We start from the raw sequence: 19,784 nt of genomic DNA on the forward strand, positions 1-19,784 counted from the left end.
TACTGGTTCTCTTTAAATTCTTTTATTTAATAAAATGAACTATCTAAATAAAAATCCCTCCCCACTGTTTCCTGTTAGGCACATGGGAACTTCAGCCTGCTTACTTTTTAATTAAAAGTAAGTTTTCAGCTGCATCTTTCATCATCAGAATTTTCTGTCACCTTGAAATGAAGGCTCTGGCATTGTCTTTTAAATTATTGAGCACTGGCCGACTAGGGGAGTTCAGTTTAGAGTATAATTAATCTTCTTAACTACTCTCATCAACCTGACTGTCCAGTCTGCTATGGTTTCAGCACTCCTGTTTTCTGTCCCTCCTTTGTTTTTCTACCCACCAATACATTTAAACACGAATATAGTCTTTCTGCATGCTTGCTAATTACTGAATTCTGTATTCTTTGTGTTCTGACACGTTACAAAACATTTCCCAAGGTTGTGTCTGACATGAATAAGTTGGTGTAGAGAGCTTTTCCTTTGTCCTTTTTTTAGCAGAACTTGGAGTTGAAAGCAGCTTTGCTGGGGGAGTGACTTTAGACCCTCTGGGAAAACGTTATGTATCTTTTTTTTTCTTTCAATTTCACTGATTTGCAAAAGATCTAAAAAATTAATCCTTTAAGCAGAGTTGAACTAATTTGAAATCCTAACAACTATTTAGACTCTTCTGTTGAAATGGGAAAAAAGGTTAGTGATTTATACAAATTAATGTTGTCACAGTGTATTGGCAAACTTTGTTGCTCATGAAATAAGTTGTTAAAAAATCCATAGCGGGATTGAGAAGGAGAAGAGCAGTTCCACCGAGTGGAACAGCAGGGATCTGAGCTCTGTTTCCTAGCTCTGCCGCAGACATACGCGAGCACTTTACTGCCTCTGCAGTCCTGGGTCCTCTTTGTGGTTTCCTTTCTCCTTCCCATTTTGTCTTGCCTAGTTATTACAAGTCGTGTGTTTGTACAGCCCCTAACGCTGGGTAAGCTCCCCCTGTACAAATAAATTGTCCACATAAATAAATATTTTCTTCACTGAGCCCTTTTTACACTGGGAATTCACAGTTCCCTCTGATTTATCTCACGTTTAGTCTCAGAGGAATAATTGCGCAAGATTTACTGTGAATACCTGAAGTTGTAGCTGTCTGTTCTCACTGTGCTTTCTCAGATGCTATTGTCTGTATACCTGAATCATAGCTGTCATATGCTTTAGAGGGCAAGTACCATTTTCTGTGAATTTTAGCATCTAGGGCCACACATGATTCTGGTGCTTTCTACCTTCAGAGTTTTTCCCTGTGAAAACATCAGATTAGATGTACTCTCGCAGCGATCAAGCAGCAGTTTACACATCCTGCTATGCCATTCTGGTATAATTTCAAAAATAGTGTCTGGATTCCTTTTCACTTGAGAAAGTTGTTAGTTTTAATTTAGCTTGCTCTTCTAAGGAACAAAACTTCAGCTATTATGGATTAGAATTCATGAAGCCCAGTTTCCCAAATGGCGAATCCTCTCCTACACAGCCCTGTGCTCCGTGGAGCGTGCCTTGGCCAGAGGATGGCTTGCCAGCAAACCTGTTCTTGGTCTGACAGCTTTCCTCACCAACTTGCCCAGAATGGGAAAGTGGAAGATTGGTAATCAGCAGCAAAGCCAACAGTCAGTGTTTTTATGAGTAAATGTATGAAAAACAGAAAATTTATGAAAAGCGCTTCGTTCTTCTGTACTATAAATTTACTGAGCCAAATTCTGGAATGGCTCCATTTGATATAAAAGAAATCATATCTGCTTGCTGTGTCTCAGTATTGACTCCTTCAAGTCAATGTGTATAAATGGAGGGTCTTCATTCCCTGTAACATGGTCTCACATCACCAAATCCACTTTATCAGGAATCACAGCAGGTACTATTACTGACATCTAAGACCACCATGTTAAGTTATTTTATTCATCTGCTCTTCAAAGCCAGAAGTGCTGACAACTTTCAAGGACTTGACAGTGGTGGTGTTCACTGGAGCACCCTTGACAGGTATCATCCAAGGACACACATGCCCATGCAGCAGAACACATGAAATTTTAATCCAGACCCAGAGACAAATTTCATTGCTCAAGTATGGTCCACAGTATAAATTGAAGTTCATAAATGGAAATAAATCTGAGAAGAGACCAAATTCCCTGTGCAAAGGGACAGGTACCAGGGATTTTGTAGTGTCAAATCTAGACTGAACTTAATGCTCAAAGCTGCTGCAACATGTCTATAAAGTGGCATAGTCTACAGAACAGTCTGCTAAAAAAAAAATAAAAACCCTCTTAAAACTAAGTGGTGCTCTGAATTCAGTCCTAAGTTATTCATCAAATTTGTTAGTCTTCAAAAAAAAGTGATTGACATATTCTGAAAATCTCCATTACCTACAATAACCTTAAAAACTTTTTCACAAGCCTGTGTGGCTATCAGCTCCCCAGCAAATTCACTATGCCACACTGTCTTCCCGTAGTTACCAATTAGCCTAATCAAAGCAGGCCAATATAAAGGAGGGTTGGATTTTTTCTCCCCTTTCCAGTCAAATATGACCCACTTACCACTGTTATGCAGGAATGTGTCTCAATCTGTCACCATGGAAATCATTTGATGTCACAAATGTGAGATTGTTGAATCAGTTAATATGTCAGGCAGGTAGACCAAGACTAATTACAAAGGAGAAAAATTAAATTTAACATACACACATTTATTGACAGTAAGTAATGATGGGAAAGGAAATTAAGCAGCAGCTTATGATTGTTAAGTGGTCCAGAAGAAATACATTGAACTTCTTATGAAAGCTGCTATAAGTGTTTAAATGACTTTTGGATTATACTGTGGAAACAGTATGTACAGTGTCATACACCTTATAGCTTACTACAGACCTGCACTCTATAATTCTTATTTAGAATTCATTTCCATTAGCAGTTCCATATGCTTGTTTCAGATTTTTTTCCCTCACTGGTACGTTTTACAGTTACAGACATATTTATAGCATTAGTTTCTCTTTCATTTGCAGTGACTTACTGATAGAGTATATCCACAAATTATTAGAATTATTGAAATTATTATTATTATTTTCTTTATTGTATTGTTCAGCAGTGTTAAACTAGTTTGTGCTTTGTATGCATCTGTGCAAATGAATAGTTGTGTGAACAAAAACTCACCAAAATTACTGAATGTTATGTCTTAGTTTTTATTGCACATATATTCACATAGACTCTTCATTTAATGTCTGTTCACACAGATCATTTGTTACTGGTTTTTGCTGTTTTTGAGGAGAAAGAATACATATGCTGTTTCTCAAACAGTACAGTTGGAAAGAAATTATAATAAAAATTTATAATATTTGTTTTATCTAACTTTCCTTCCTTTCCCCTTCAGAAAATTATTTACTTTACCTTCCATACAGCAGAGGGAATAATAAATTTTAACTGGAGGTAGATTTTTCATCTTAGTTGTCATTTAAAGGGATTCTGACAAGGTTTGTTAGACCTAAAAATCAATTCACAGTACTTTGTTTTTTGATGCATCTGTAATGGTTTTGTACAAATGATTATTTTTTTCTTTTTTGTTATGACTTGCAATTAATAGAAGAAACAAAAAACTCCAAAAGGATTGATTTGCTTTCTGCAGTAAGAAGTAGACATCCACCATGAAACATGGCAACACCCTTATCTTCTGAAGGGAGATAGTAAGGATTTGCATTAATAAGCAACACAGTTCTTCCCCACTGGGCTTTCTTCCAGCCAAGATACTAGTCCAAATAAAAAGAAATAGCTTGAAGTCATTCCATCCTAGTTGACAGTGGCTAGAGAATTAAGTCCAAATCCTTGTATTTTATCCACCAATAGATTATTTCATTCCATTCTGCAGCCAAATGGAGCCAAACCAAGCTCAGATGTTCTTTTCTCAGAACAGTTTGCTAAATGTGACTTTAAAAAACATTTTCATGGAAGCAACAAAATTTCACTCTGCTGCAGCTCAACCACAGCTTCAGATGTTCTTCAGTGCAGTCTGTAAAAACTCTGGGTAAATGTCTCTCAGCTTTCCTTTCTTAGGTTAGTTCTGTCTCATAGTTGCTGATGTGGGCAGGGAGAGGCAGAGAATGTTTTGGACCTACTGACCTTAACTCAGCAAATCTTTGCAATGTTGGTTCTCCCTTCTGGTACTGCAGAAAATAAATCTCACGTGGAAGAGCTGTGTCTTAAATGTGGGGTTTACCCTTGTTGTTCTTAGGGGTCAAAAAATTGTTTGTTCTACATACACTATTTTTTTCTTAAGTAGCCAGGTTTTCCTTGCTTCCACCATTGTTTTTGTAAAACAAAAATGTGACAATTCCTTTTCTCTCTCTGAGTCCTCTAGCAGATTGCTAATGTTTAGTCAGAGTTCTCTGAAGTGACTGTCAGCTTTACATTAAGAAGAATCCCTGTATGTAAACCTCTCAGACCATGGAGGGACACTACCTTTCTGTCCTGGAAGCTGTCCTTTTCCTGGTAATGCATTTGCATAATATTACAGTCATCTTGGTTGGAGGAGAAAAGCATGCAAGGAGATAACTTTTAAGGTACTTCGATTTTTCCTAATGCTCTTGCCAGTGAGTCACTGCTGTTTTGATCATTTTGTTTTTTGAACTACAGACTCAATAGATTGAGAGAAGCAAATGAGGGGAAGTGTTCTTCTCTCTTGCAGCAATTTAGAAAATGATTTTCATGTTTCATCTACACAAAGATGATTTAATTAAACACTTTAATCCTGACCACAAATAATTTATGTAGGGGTTCAGTGAGAGAAGCCCAGCATTGTCTCGTCATAGAGCATTTACTTAATCCTGTCGTACCTGCTTGATAATTACTCCCTCAGATCTGTCCTTGCATTAGCTGCAAAATTAGCTTAGAGGACTTGGAGGAAAAGAGGAGGGGAAAAGTCCTTCAAATTAGTTAATAATTTATGATTGCTCTTGAGTCAGCCCTGATTCAGTCTTTCTGAGGGGTGAACCTTCCCATCTGTTGTGAAATGAAATAACATTAGTACTTTTCAGTTTCTAGAGCTGCTCAGAATCTGATAATGATATATAGAAGGTCTTTTCTCCACCTCCAAAACAGATAATGATCTCTTTTTAATGCCTTTGTGTCTTAAGGCACAATCTCACATAAATCTTCCTTTCCTTCAGTGCAGACATGCTCACACATTTCTCTTCTTGCAGGATTGATCTTATAGGCTTAAATGGGAAATTGTTTATTTTCCTTTCATGGAAAGACAGGAGCTGAGTTCCTCTTCATGTGGTGATAACAAATGGAAGGCTGTCCCAGAATTTGATCTATGCCTTGGTGTTTGTTTCCTCATGCAATTAGTGTGCTGAGCCTAAGTGACAGAATAAGAGCTTTAAATTTAGTCAGAAGGTCACATCTTATTCTAGAAGGAATAAAAAAACTGGCATCTCACATGTTGTAGAGGGGGGGGTCTTGTGTTCTTTTACTCTTTTTTGTTGTTTTGAGTATGTAAGTACCATTGAAAATGTTCCCTACATTTCTTACACCGGTTTACAATCCACAATTGACAATCCATATCTTACAGCATTGAACACAGAGAAAATCACACAAACTAGAAAGACAATAGTCTTGTGAAGAAGTTCATTTCTGAAAGCCCTTAGGGCATGATAGGGAACAAGTGTAGGACCAAGCTGAAAGTAATGCTAATGAAGTGGGGAGTTAAGAAATTCCCCAAGGGGGAATGCTTATGTTACTGTAATGGAAGGAGGCTGAAACTGGATGGGTTAAAATAAGAGTTAATTAAGATACATTTGAAAAAAGATATGTGCACAGATGATTTTGCAAGAGTTATTCTGAGCCACTTACATTACCTTTTCTTAGTGAAGAGTAAATCCTAGGCAGGTCTGTCTGGGACTACTACACAGTTGGATTTTATGAGTACAGTGTTTGTGCACCTCCAGGAAAGAATCATGGAGAAAGAAGATCAGTTTTGCCTTTTAAAAGGGCAGAGGTGGAAGCTAAAGTGAGATACTGAAGGGAGACTTTCACAAATCTGTCAGGTTATTGAATCTGTCCTCAGTGCTAACAAAGGATTTACTTTTTCTAGAGATTAGAACAGATTAACTGTAAATGTCCCATTTACTGGATGCTTTTGGAGCCATAAACTGATGTCCTGACAATTTTGCTTGGAGTGATTTAAGAAATTATTGCCATCATCTCTCCAGTACTTTTCCATGAGCTGTATTAATAGATTTTATGGGGACTCATTGTCCCCTCTCACTCTCCATACAGTCATTATAGAGGGCCAGTGAAGAGGGCTGCAGCTAACCCTGATGGCTGTACATGGAGATGAACTAGGTAGGCAGTAACTCCTGCCATGGGGTGGTAATTTCTCAAATTAGTGTGCTTGCTTCTACAGCACTTATATGACTGAGGTCTGAATTAATTCTCACAGTGTTAAATCAAATGGAATCAAAGATTTCATCACTACATTTAACTGGGTCTTACTGATCTTCTCAATACACAGCCAAATTGTCATCTACATCACCCTTTTTTTTTACTTACTGCCTTTCTGATCTGCACATACATATTAATTTGTTGCTATTTTTCAGTACTTGAAAGGCAATCCATTTTTAATTTGCTAAAGTATTAAATGTGTTTCTGTTATAATTTATATTTCTTATGGTGCTTAATGGATCTGCAGCATGACTGACAAAAAGGCAACAGCAGTTTCCACCACATGGAACCAGCCAGTGAGGGGTCTGGTCTGTCATGTGATTATCTGGTGGATAAGGGATTTCTTTTTTTCTTCCCCAAGGAAGACAGAGAGGGAAGCCCTTTGTTTTGTAATTTATTTTTTTTTTAATGCACAAGAGGCTTGTGGTACAGATAGATTGTGGATAATTATCTTACTAGTACATTTTTCCCTTTTTAAGAGCAAGCAAAATGTGTCATCTAATATCTGTGGTTATGAGGGAGTAAGTTAACCAAGTCCCTTTTACAGATTTAAATTTTTATGTTGTTTTCCATCTTGTCCTTAAACAGATGAAGAGGAAAATAAGTAAAGAGAAATTGACTCATATATGACTTCCTGTTCTTACCCTTTTGATTACAGAATTCACTGAGATGCAAAATAGATTCAAAATTCATAACAGCATTTTACTATTTCATAAAAGAAATGTTGCTTACACTCCATGCATTAGTAGAGATTAAGGGGGGATTAGCAGATACTGTAACTTCCTACCCTTTGCATGCTTTCCTGCAGTGGTTGCACAGCTGGTTTCCTGCTTCTTGATGTCCTCGGAATTCTTAATACTTTCATGCCTCTCTCTCATTTTATTGTGGAAATATGGTTTATCATATCTAGACATTTTCGGTATTTGAGCTGATTATTCTGATTCTTTAGTATTTTTGAATGAAAGCTTGTATGCTAAACCTTTCTATAAAAATCACTTTAAAAAAGCAGTTAAATTAGGCTCAGATTAACAAAGGGACACTGTTGTTTAAATTTAAATCTAGGTGGAGTTCATACATGCAATTAATAAAGCAGTTCACAGAAGTTTTTCCCAGCTGCTGATAGACACCTTGTTTTTAACCACAGCACACAGCACACGGGCATTTTAAGTTCTGCTGCTGTGCTTGCCTACAGATGTTTTGGTGAAGCCAGACAAACACTAGCTATTTTCAGCCTAAAGCCATTTTACATCTTGCCTCTCCTGCACATAACCTTTTAGAAGGTCCAAACAAATTGGCCTCATTACAGGGGAAGAGGTTGTGGGGTGCTAGTGTGACATCTTGCATACTAATGTAGGGGAAGGAGGACACGGCCAGAAAAAGGGAGGGCCTGTGTGAGAAGTTCGAGTGATGCTTTTTCGCAGATGCAGATGACATGTGAGGAAATCTGCAGTCTGACCGGATATAAAGCCCTTCAGCATCCAGGAAGAGAACCAAAAAGACTTTTCTAAACATTAGGACTGGTAGACTTCTGCACTCTTTTTGCTTTTTATCTATATAATGTCAACTTTATCCAGCGAGCGAACTCCCTGTAATGAACTCTGGGTCTCTCCCCATCTGTCTCACTAAATGCCACTTGGAACAAGCACCTTTTCATTTGACAATAAAATCAATGAATGAAATATTAGAGGCTTGAACGATATGATGTGCAGAATACATTATGGGAGTTGTTGTGTTTCAGTAGACAGCAAGTCTTGCCCTTTCTTCTTGTTATCATCAACAGATCTACTTAATGAAACTGGCACCTTCTGCAAATCTCTCACCTCTTCCCTCTTGGACTTTAACTCTTTTGTTACACTTTAAAGACTCTCTGACTCAGAGCTGTGTGATAAAATTCTGTACTTTCTGTGTACTATTGGGCTCATATTTTTCAGCTGTTTGTCTCAGTTAAAGCCACTAACTAATTAAACAACAAAGAGGGAGAGGGAGCTTAAGCTGATTTTCATAACACTTGTTTTTATCCCTTTACTCAGATGAGACAGCCTTCTTCCTCTTTGCTTAGAGATTCTTCAGAACAGCAGGAATCTCTCAGTACTAAGCCAATAAGCAGTGGAAAAAGGGAAATGTCAGTGCTGAGGTGCACTTGTGTTAAACATTCTAAAACCTCTGGAACTATCCACAAAGACTGATCTGCAAAAGACTAAAAAATGGGGGGGGTTATTGCTTTTTCCAAGCCTTCCTGAATTCTCCATCAGGAATATAAACTGCTTCATTGTTATGCTAGCAAAATGTGTCATACATGTAGTAAACAGCCATAAACTACGTTAATGAACTAATGCTTGCTAGCAATCCATATGACATACTGTACTATTTAATTGTGGAGCTCAAGGTACTGAGCTCAACCTCAAGGTGGCTTCATAACTTTGTCTTTGTGCCAGTCTTGACTCTGTAGGTATTGGACAAGGTTATTACATGATAGCAAACCTAAGTCAATGCTATATATGGTTTCAAGTTGAGTTTACAAGTAGACACGTATTCAGCAAGACAACATCTCATCCCCTTTACCCTATAAATCTAGATGTCTCCAGGGTACAAGTTAAAAGACAGAGAAGGACATAGAGAAAGAATGGTTGTGTTAAAATTTAGGAGCAATTCTCTGCACCTTTATTAGGTGTTTGCAGTCCTTTGACAAAACAACTTGCAACACTGTCAGGATAAAATTTTCCATTTTGTTCTCCAGGTTATTCTTTTGTTCTTATATGCACATCCGCTGTTTACCCTGACTGCAGAATTGTCCCCTATTTCAAGAGTCTCCTGCTCAACAAAGAGGTGACCCATCTGTCATTTCAGGGAACAAGGAACAGATCCCAAGACTCTTGAGCTTGTCGCTAACTCACAAGGCTTCTGGTACAGCTACTGTTTTGTAGTATCAGGCAGAAATATCTCTTATTCTGTAAGCTCCAAATGCAAAACAGTAAGTTATTGTTTGGTATCAGAGCTCTATCATATTTCCTGATACATGTTTAATTGTGCTTAATCATTAGGTGTGAACAAATGTTTGCTGTGCCATCTTACCATCTGATACTGCTGATGCATAAATAATTCTTAGTGGTAGTGTTTGTGAGCTCTAACCTGTCTTGAAGCCCATAATTAAAAGGATAAAGTGAGCTGTTTACACAAGCCAATTGTCAGTATAGTAAGTGCCATTAATAGCATTGGCAAGAAGTGCTAGGGTAGGTAGCAGCATCTTACTGCAATCTCTGTGTACTGAAGAGACAACTCTTGAATTTTCATCTGGAAAAATTTGCAGAGGCTGGTAAAAGCTACATAGCCAAAGGGAAATGCAGAGCTTGTTTATTTGTTTAACAGAACTGAACCCAACAAGGAGGAAAAGCAATGTCAACATAGTTGGATTTCAACACCACATACAATAACTTGGCAACCTTTTTCACATTAAGTGGGTGATACAGCCCTTTTCTACTAAATATGGCCATGTTTTTTTCTGATTTGGTTTGGGTTTTTTTTTAAACTTGTCCCTAGAAAACCAATCCTTTTCATTTTGTTCTTCTTGGAGTTTTTTTCTGCCACTGTTTCTACATTCTTGGATTTCTCTTAATACTTTCTTAGGGAAGTACTTATGATCCATACCTACTGATTTCTTGCTTACAAACATTCCTGGTGTGTCCATTAATTTAAAAGATTTGTTTCTTTTAAATAAAAAAGAAATGGGGTTTAATATCTTGCTGTTTACATATGATAACTGCCCAAAAGGATGAACAGTCTTTGAAATATTAAAAAAGTTTTATTGTCTGTATCTAATTCATTGCTAGTAAACAAGTTTACAATTCCAACAACCTCAGGCAACAATCACTGGAACCTGATGAAGTGTCGTGATGCAGTGGTGTTGCCCTCCTTTTACAGAACAAAAATGAGGGATGAACAGCCAGCTTCTAACCTCTATTAACGGGTTTGAATCTGAGTTGAGAATGTTCAGTTAACAGAGGCAGCTTAAGGTTTACATTGCTACACCTGAAATATGCAGCTGCCTGAACATCAAGAGGAAAGTGATGAGACATGTCTGGAATCCCAAGGGATGTACCCAAAGTAAATCTATGGCAGGGCAGAACACAGCATTCAGAGATGTGGCAAGGAAAAACTCAGCCGTCAGTGGCCCCAGTAAGCTGACAGCTGCTCGGAAGGCTAGCTGAATGGGAATTTTGAAATGATGACTGGCAGTGACAGTTCAGGCACTAGGCTATCACAAAGGACATTGTCAGTGTCTAAAATCAGTGCTTTGGGTCTCACAAGTCCTGGCACCTGTTCTTGGATCACCGCTCACCTTCCTGGTGACCTTGGAAATGTTACTCCATCACCATGTGCCTCAGTTTCTCCTGCTTTAAGGATGTCTCCCCTTAACAAAGTACTACTACTGAAAGGCATAAGAGATTTATTGATTACACATTGCAGCCTGCTGCTTGGCTCCCCATTACTGAGATGTGTTTCATAGATGGGTTTGTGCCAACAAAAATGTGCATATCAGGACCTTATCCTCTTTATAAAATTGATGCACTTAGGAAAGGCAGAGTCATGGTGCATGGATAGTTATTTTCATGGTCTTCACACACTCCTCCAAGACAGTTTTATTGCATTATCTTTGGCAGCAAAAAAGAAAGCATTTTTTGTTCAGTACTCACTTATTCCTTCATAGCCCAAATTCAAGCAGTGCTTTTAATACCTCGTATGTTCCTGAAACTCTAGGCCCTTTCTCTCGGTCCAATGCCTAAATAATAGAAGTAGTGGATTTGAATTGACTTTGTTCACAAGGATGTTTTGCTGCCTTCAAAGAAAGAAGTTTTCAATTTTATAAGAGTGTGGGGTTTTATATTGAGTAGATTAAAAATTAAAAAGGACATCACAATAAGGGAAAAGAACTGTTATTGCATGTGATCCTTACACTGCCATTGGTGTGAATAAAAAAGTGAGGTGTGTAGTCAGAGCAGTGAGTACATCTCATTGACCTCCTGCAGCCTCTTTAGAAAGAACACTTACCAGCTAGGAAGGGTTCATGTCAAGTCTCCTACTGCTGCTAATTAGGTGTCAGTTCTTCTGCTAGGACAATGTGTGGTATAAACAGTGACATAAAAACTGAGGTAAGGATGGGCTGGCTCAGCAACACGTGAAGCTGATGAAGCCTCTCTTCTAGTCTAGCTTACAGTTCCACAACCATTTCAGTGGTCAGGCTCATTCTTCCCCAGACTCCATGCTAGAGCACATTTCATGGCAATTTGTTGGGGATGTCACAGAATCATAGAATGAATCAGGTTGGGAGGGACAACAGTGGGTCATCTGGTCCAACCTCTCTGCTGAAGCAGGGTCATCCTAGAGCACGTTGCACAGAATTGCATCCAGACAGTCCTTGAAATATCTCCAGTGAGGAAGACTCCACAACCTCTCAGGGCAACCTGTTCCAGTGTGCGATCACCCACACACTGGAAAAATTCTTCCTCATCTTATATAAAGTAATGAGATCCCATCTCAGTCGTCTCTTCTTGAGGCTGAAAAGGCCCAACTCTCTGAGCCTGGCCTCATAGGCTGCCAGGTAGAAAACCAACAGAAACTTCTCCATGTGTCCAATCTCTGAATTCTTAAGTTATTGGCAGCACAGGAATCTTGTCATCAACCCTGCACAAAGCCTTGCCATTATCACAGAAAACCTCAAAAAGTTTTGTTCCAAAGTAAAAGGTTTTTTCTACAGTTACTCTTGTACTCAGCTGCTAAGAGTCCGTTTCCCTGAAATTCTGCACATGAAAGTGCTGCAAATATTAATGGTAGATTTACTAGCTTTGCTGTGGTTTGCTGGACTCCTCACTGTCCTCTTAATTTTTCTAACAAGCTCCTTGGAGGACACTGGAAGATGCATGGAAACCCAATATATTTTCTTCTCTTGATTGATTTAATTCTTTCATCTTTTCTTATGAAGATGAATCAGATTTAGGTCTTTACCCCAACCTTTCTCAATCTAGTTCTGTATACTTCATCCTCATGATCACCTTTTATGTATGCCTTTTGAATCCTCCCTCCCACCACATACAAAACACTTATGTTTCTCTCTGTACAGACCCTTGATGATTTACTCTCTTGTCTGGTCCATTGCTGTAACTTCTTTTGCCCTTGTCCCATCCCCATCTCTGAGTACATCCCGAAGTCATCTGATACCATTGCTTTACATCCTTGTTTCAGCATTGCCAGAGTCTTCCTTTATTCCTTTCACTAGCTCTTTTCTCTTTCACTGAGTCAGCCTGGCTCATCTTGACTATCTCTACTTGATACACTATATTTTTCTCTGCTTTGTTTATCTACCATCCTTTCTTATCAGGTGTTCGCTGCTGGTATCTTTTCTGTTTCTCCTGGCACCAATGTGCTATCCAACACGATGCTCCCGTGGAGCCATCCTCTCCTCTCCCAAGACAATCCTGCAGTACCTTCAGTGAGCTACTCTTTGGCTTCCTCATCCAAGCTGCTTCTTAATAACTGTCCATGTAGCTTCTCTCCACGAGTATTTAGTCCACTAAGAAGGAATAGTGGTTACTGGGAAACAGCAATGTACTTAATGCAAATGAGATATCAAATAAAAAAGTTTAACTAGTGTGGGAGGCATTTTTCCCTGAAGCTTTACATTTCCCCATGTAAAAGAGAAGTCTTTCACAGCAGAGACAGCCTTTTCCTATACTTGCCTATATATATTTGCACATACATATCTGTATATATTCATGCATGTATATATGTATGTGCATGTATATATGTGTATATATATACAAATATAATGCATATATCTGGTACATGTATGCAAACCTGTGAAATAAATGCACTGTAGAGGTTAAAGTATTCAATTCTGTTGAACACAGTGTATCCTATGCTATACAGGCATGTGAGATGATGTCATAATCTGTTTCTGGGTCCTGGCACACTTGTGCTGCAGTGCACACACAAGATTTCATGTATGTATTTTACATTGGATTCATGGTAAAATTTCTAGAAAATTTATAGAGGAAATAAACTGCTGAGGAGTTTTGTGCTTGAAACATATTTTCAGGGTATTTGTTGCATGGGAAGGCAGAGTCACTTTTGGGAATGAGAGAGGACATGGCAGTAGAAGAGAGGAATAAGCTTGAGAGCAGGATGAAACATTAATTTATATAGACAGTGCAAGAATTGCAATGGGCAACAATAGTGAGGATGGAAATCTTGAACTTGATAGTGATCTGAAGAGGTGGAAGTAGTTAGAAGTACTACTTCTAACTTAATTAGATACTTAATGTAGTTAGAAGTAGCAAGACAGAAGTAGCAAGTATTCTGTTCTCCTTTAATAACCTTTGCTTACTTATTATGTTTTTAAAGGCTGAAAACTACTTTGCACTTGCTTTTCACTTTGAAAACCTCTACCAAATGCAACTAAACCTTGCAAATCCAACAAGCACAAGAACTGTGCTGAAATGAATCTTTCCAGTGATACCAGCTCACCCTTTGGCCATGAGCAATCAGAAGGCGGCACCCCAGCCCTTGCTACCCCTTTAATATGCCTTTTTATTTTCCCCTTTCTGGAAACAGTCTAATGGCCTGAGAAAATGCACAAAGTGCTTGTAGTGGGTCCATTGCTATTACTGTGGTTGCACTGGAGTCATGTAAAAGCCACTATAGGTTTAAAAAACAAAAAACAAAACAAAACAACAAACAAGCAAAACAAAAACAAACACAAAAAACCAAACCAAACAAACAAACAAAAAAAAAGGCTTCCGCCTAAGAAGTTGAAAGTAGTTGTAATAACTATAAATTTTTTACTCCTATTTTTATTGTTTGTAGTAGCAAAGTACATCAAGGCAAGAGCTGAGGTTAAAGACCTTTGTACCACAGACTAGAGAAGATAATATACTCTAAAACTGGGAAAAAATCAGGGCAGAATAGGAACACATTGTTCACAGGCACCAAGATTGGAACCAGAGGAAACTAGCAGGTACCAGACTCAACATAAATAAAACCTGATGCTTCTTCAGATGTGTCATGTGTCACTGGAAGCCAGAGGACCACCTAAGAAGTGCCACCATACAGCTGCACTGTTGTGCTCCATGTTGCACAGCTGCTACTCCTGTGCTCGGTGGAGCTTCAACCTGGCCACATGCTGCTGCTCTTATGCTTTCAATAGAAACTAGCCCACACTTACTAACTCAGAGGACTTACATTTCCAATACATGAGACAGGCAAAATGGAAGAGGGGTAAAATTTTATTAAGGGAGAATTGAGCAAGAGTCTGTTCTGTGACCTGCTCAATGTCACCCAAGAAATCAGTATTGCAACTGGGAGCTGGAGTCCCCTTCAATGCCTGAATTACAGTGTAATACTTTCCCCCTCATTATCCACCAAAAGTCTGTGAAGTAAAAACAGAATTGAAGGCATTGAGTTATCAGGTTCAGAAGTATTTGTTTTTCCATGGAAACCTCCTCCAAGCAACAGCCAAGCTTTTGCAGGGAGAGAAGCACCTCTCATCGTGCAAGAGCTGTCAGGGAGCTGTTCTGTGCAAAATGCTGTAGCTGCAGCTGCCTTCTGGAGAAGTCTCGTGCCACAGCCAGGCAGCATACAGCCCCATTCCTGGCAATTCAGCTGTAATTCTGCCTGTTCAATAATTTTTCGCCGTGGTCATGCCAGAATCATAGCCTTGTTTTCTGTTGTCTGGCTGTTAGTGGTGATGTATGAAGAAGTAAGAAAGACAGCTTAATTTTCATAAGCTAACTTGTGCCTGAAGTAACAGAGTGAGAGGAGTGCACTTAATCATAGCTGCAGGGCCAGAACAGAAAATGATAGAGCTTTTGCTGTTAGTTATGGTATTTTATTATAATAACTCTTAGGAAGAAGAAACCAGCAGCTCAAAATGCTGAACAGTTCAAATTCATTATGGTAGCCACTGTGTTCTCATCTGCTGGAAAAATAACTTACAAGACTCTTTTATGCCTGCTTTTTCCAAAAGTTCGTGGTGGGAAGGAACTCTAGTCTTTTTCCCCAGAAAATCTGAATTCAGACTGTGGTATGATCAGAGGGGAAATGAACCTGGTGATAGTTTCCACAGAACTGCAGACACTTTGCGGGGAAGGTGTGAAAGGTGGCAGAGGGACAGGTTGGGGCTGGTGGATGGTCAGAAAGCTGTGGGCAAGGCGAGCGTTCCCTGTGCCTCCTTGACACCATGCATCACTTTAGCCTTCTTTCTATAACTTCCTAATGCATTAGAAAAAGTAAATAACTAAATGAACTAACTGCTAGGGGTCAGATACACTGGATAGATATTCTCACAGTGATTCATTAGTATTGAAAAAAATTAATTAAAGCTTTGAGTGAAGCATTTTTAGTTGGTCACAAATGGAGGGACAAATCTTGTGATTTTATTTTGTTTGAACTTTTAGATACATAAAATAATGTGTTCTATGTGGTATATATTATGCATCTGTATTATGTGTCACATTGTTTTATATGATTTAAAGTGATGAGGGTTGTGCATTTTTTATTTTGGTATCTTCAGATCAAAATATTTGGGGAATTTCATCCAGAAAATATTTCTGATTTTCTTTTTTCTGTACTGATTCAGAATGAAAACATTTTTTGGAAACATTAATATGTTTCTATGCAGCTGAAGTTCTGGTTTCCCGATTACTTCCGATTTAAGTCAAGATCATAGAGACAATATAAAGGGTAACAAAAATATATTCTTCTTTGGCAGAGACAGCAATGCTATTCCAGCCTAGAGAAAACAGAAATAAAATTAGAGAAGACACAAAGCATATCTCCATAATTTTCTCCAAGGTGGCTTGGGAGACAAGTCATCACATCTGCCTAGTAGGCTTTTATGCACCAGTAAGAGTTACAACAGCCTGACAAGTTGCATAATGCTGTACCCTAGGACAGTACATGAACATGTACATATTCCCAGGCCATTGCAAAGGCAAACTAAAGCATGTTAGCTAACACATATTCCTTTGTATTTGTGACAAGCTAAAAGGACCTGTACAGGCAGTTATTCCAGCTCAGTTGATACACAGTAAGTCACATTATCTGATCCATGTATCTAAGCCCTAAAGCTTACATGATGTTAATTTCTGCCTTCATCCATGTCCCGTATCAAACGTCAAGGAACACTGGTGAAAGCATGATTTGTTATGGTGTCTTCAAAAATAAAGGGGAAAAGGGGAAGGAAATTATACAGCTACAGTAAATACAGGCAAACATAATTTCCTGAGCCTTTTGAGTTTATCTTTGCATGAGAAATAATAACTGAGAAATAAGCGTTTGGAGGTACATTATTAGAACTGAGATTTTGCACTGATAGGTGGGAAAGGAAAACCATTAACAAGTAGCAAGGTTTGTTCTTTTTTTATTATTCATCAACTTAAAGCCTGAACTCTGTGGCACGATGGGCAATTCATGGGGCTAAAATAATTAAAGCGGACTGATGTTCCATGGTAAGGAAGTTCAGTATCTACTTCTTGCAAATGGAATTCTGACATTTCTTTTGATGTTAGCATACTATCCTGAGAAGGATCTGTGGACTGCTGAGTTGTGAAATGTGCTGTTAGATTATGAGCAGGGACACTCACTTCCTACCAGCTGTGCCAATCCATTCCAGCCCAGCTGCACCTGCATTTTTTTATTGTTTTTTTCTTTCTTCTCATCCTTTACTAGCCATGGCAGTTTCTTATTTTGATTTATTCTACCTCAGCTGTAGGAGTGGTTGTAAAGAACAGGCAGACTTCCAGGATGGAGTCAACAAGTGTTGGTTTAAATTTTGTCCTTCGACATCTTTTTGCCTAAGACTTCTTTCAACCAGTTGAGATCCCTTTCATATTTCCTCACAATATAGCTTGTGGTGTCTCATGCTCTCTAGTGTGTTCCATGTGTGACACAGGTTGAGAGATGCTATAGTTTATTTGTATGAACAAAGCATCAGTTGCTTAGGGATACATTTGCCTCTAACTTGTAATTTCCTTCATTTGCTTGTGCATTGCACTCTGTTAATATTACCAGTTTTCAGTAGCACCCATGGGAAGATAAATCTTTGATGGTCTTTTATATGATCCTTTTGCTCTCCCCCAGATTTTCCACCTTCTTGAAAAATGACTTATGGAGTATAATGTGAAAAATTAAATATATAATATATAATATATAATATATAATATATAATATATAATATATAATATATAATATATAATATATAATATATAATATATAATAGCAAAGAGGAGACAACATTAGAAAGTTAGAGGAGTGCCATGTTGTCATTAGGGTAGAGTAGGATGATCCTGAAGTAGTGTGGAGTAGACTTGGTAATCTCTCAAGGTTATTTTTAGATTGATTTCCATTCACTCCTTGAATGCTTTCATAGTGTTCTGGTTTATTTGTTATATGCATTGGCCAGTCTCTGCTGCTCACCCTCTTTGAAACAACATTTGATATACATGTGGGGGTTTCTGACATTCACCTGAATTACAAATGCCACAGGGAAGTATCACAATCAGTTTTCAAGCCAACTATAAAATTGAATTAATCACTTTTGTCTTTATGTCTTGCTTCTCAGCCCAGTCTTGTCGTGGGCCATACTGAAATTTTAGTAATACAGCTGTGGTCTTACGTAAGCAGCATATAATGATCATTTAATGCTTTCAGTGCCCTGCTGTGACCATACACCCAATTTTATGAGCATAGCTGGGATTTTAAAATGGCCTTCAAAGCGTGCTTTCTCAAAAGGTTGCAAAATAATTTCCAGTACCAGTCTCAGTGCCCTCACTGAGCATGTCCCTCTGTCAAAACACCATTCACTTTCCTTTCTCTGACTGGCTCCAAATGCAGTTTTCCCTCCATCCTCTGTCACCAGAGCATCATTTCAATCACTTCTCTTATTTAAATTTTATACAGCACATTTCAGGATAGATAATTAAGTCCTTATCTATACAAACATTCACTTTTCAGTTGATTTTTAAGCAGTGCAAACCTTCTAGACACATTTGATTTAAAACACATTTTACTCTAGCTGCAGCCAGCTGCTAATCAATGTAAGATAAACTGAAATAAAACTGAAATCATAATTTCTATGCAACATTCTACACAGGCTTACCTAAATGACTTTTAAATTGCTCTCTTAAATTAAAACAGCGCAACATTGTTATGTAGGTAAACTCATAGAATCAAATATTTTTCTGAGCAAAAGGGATTTCCTTTGTGACTGAGAAAAAAATCCCTGAAACTAGTAGCAGGGAGCATGGGAAGAGAATAATTTGTTATACTGAGCCTTGTTCTTCAATTACATTATCTCCATCAGAGTATGAACAGATCTTCATATTAGATGATCATTTTACCAACACTTACTTCTCACTAGGAGGATTCTCCATCATTGTATTCCAAAATCAAGCAGCATTCAGATTTCTCTGGGTGATATATTTCTGTCAGCATGACAAGAGTTCCCACAGTGTTTATTTACCCAGACTAGCCAGGGGAGAAGGAAGAAATGAGCTGTGCTAGGCTTGCTGTCTGTTACATAAGCAGGCTCCTTCCCAGTGTATGGAAGGAGCCAGCACATGACCTTCCGGATTTCTCTTTTGTTTTCCATTGATTGACTGTCTTCTGTCTCCTAATCTGTTTGCAATTTGCTCATTTCCAGGGCAGCAAGTTCTTGGCTTAGTAGAGAACCAGAGTGATTGGTATTTGGGCAACCTTTGGAAGAATCATCGGCCCTGGCCAGCACTTGGGAGGGGCTACAACACAGGTAGGACCTGAGGGTTTTCTTCAAATTAGCGTTTGCATTGAACATGCAATCTGTTTCCTGGTATGAGAGTATATAGAGAGAAAGATGTGGTAATTTACACCTCCCTCCCTAAGCTATGGCTAAATTTGTCTTTTAAAACAGCAAAAATTATGCAGTGTCATGCATTTTGGAGTTTCCTGTCTTCTTTAAATGGTGTTAGAAAAGATTGTGTAGTGTCCTTTGAGGAAAAACAGAGCTTTTCAGCAATCTGACAGATCCTCAGCACATCTCCTTCGAGATTTCTGTCCGTGATGACACGTATGTAGGCCCAGCAAGTGGGAATGAATAGGAATTGAGGCTTGTTTTCTGTAGAGAGGTAAATGGTATCACAAAATGTCAGCCCAATAAAGATATAACTCCTGCAGGACGGCAACAGGGTCATAATTGTCCTAATAAAATGCAAGCTACTGGCAATCAATTTCTGCTGCCATGAGAAAGGAATAAAGGCGCTAGATCAGAGAATTTATTAGGTTACAAAAGACAGGTCTTCCCACTGATTTGTGTTTGGTGTG

The 19,784-nt window shown here is 38.4% G+C and overlaps 1 protein-coding gene across 3 annotated transcripts in view; it reads left to right on the top strand.

Moving 5' to 3' along the window:
• Window positions 1–19,784, top strand: part of LARGE1 (LARGE xylosyl- and glucuronyltransferase 1) — a 282,849-nt gene that overhangs the window by 194,248 nt on the left and 68,817 nt on the right. For all 3 annotated transcript variants that reach the window (XM_017823441.1, XM_017823442.1, XM_017823440.1), the window contains one exon: window positions 19,129–19,233. In XM_017823441.1, coding sequence (XP_017678930.1) covers window positions 19,129–19,233 — 105 coding nt within the window. The remainder of the gene's footprint in view (window positions 1–19,128; window positions 19,234–19,784) is intronic.

The sequence above is a fragment of the Lepidothrix coronata genome, unplaced genomic scaffold, assembly GCF_001604755.1.
Source record: "Lepidothrix coronata isolate B3197 unplaced genomic scaffold, Lepidothrix_coronata-1.0 Scaffold102, whole genome shotgun sequence".
NCBI classification, from domain to species: Eukaryota; Metazoa; Chordata; class Aves; order Passeriformes; family Pipridae; genus Lepidothrix; species Lepidothrix coronata.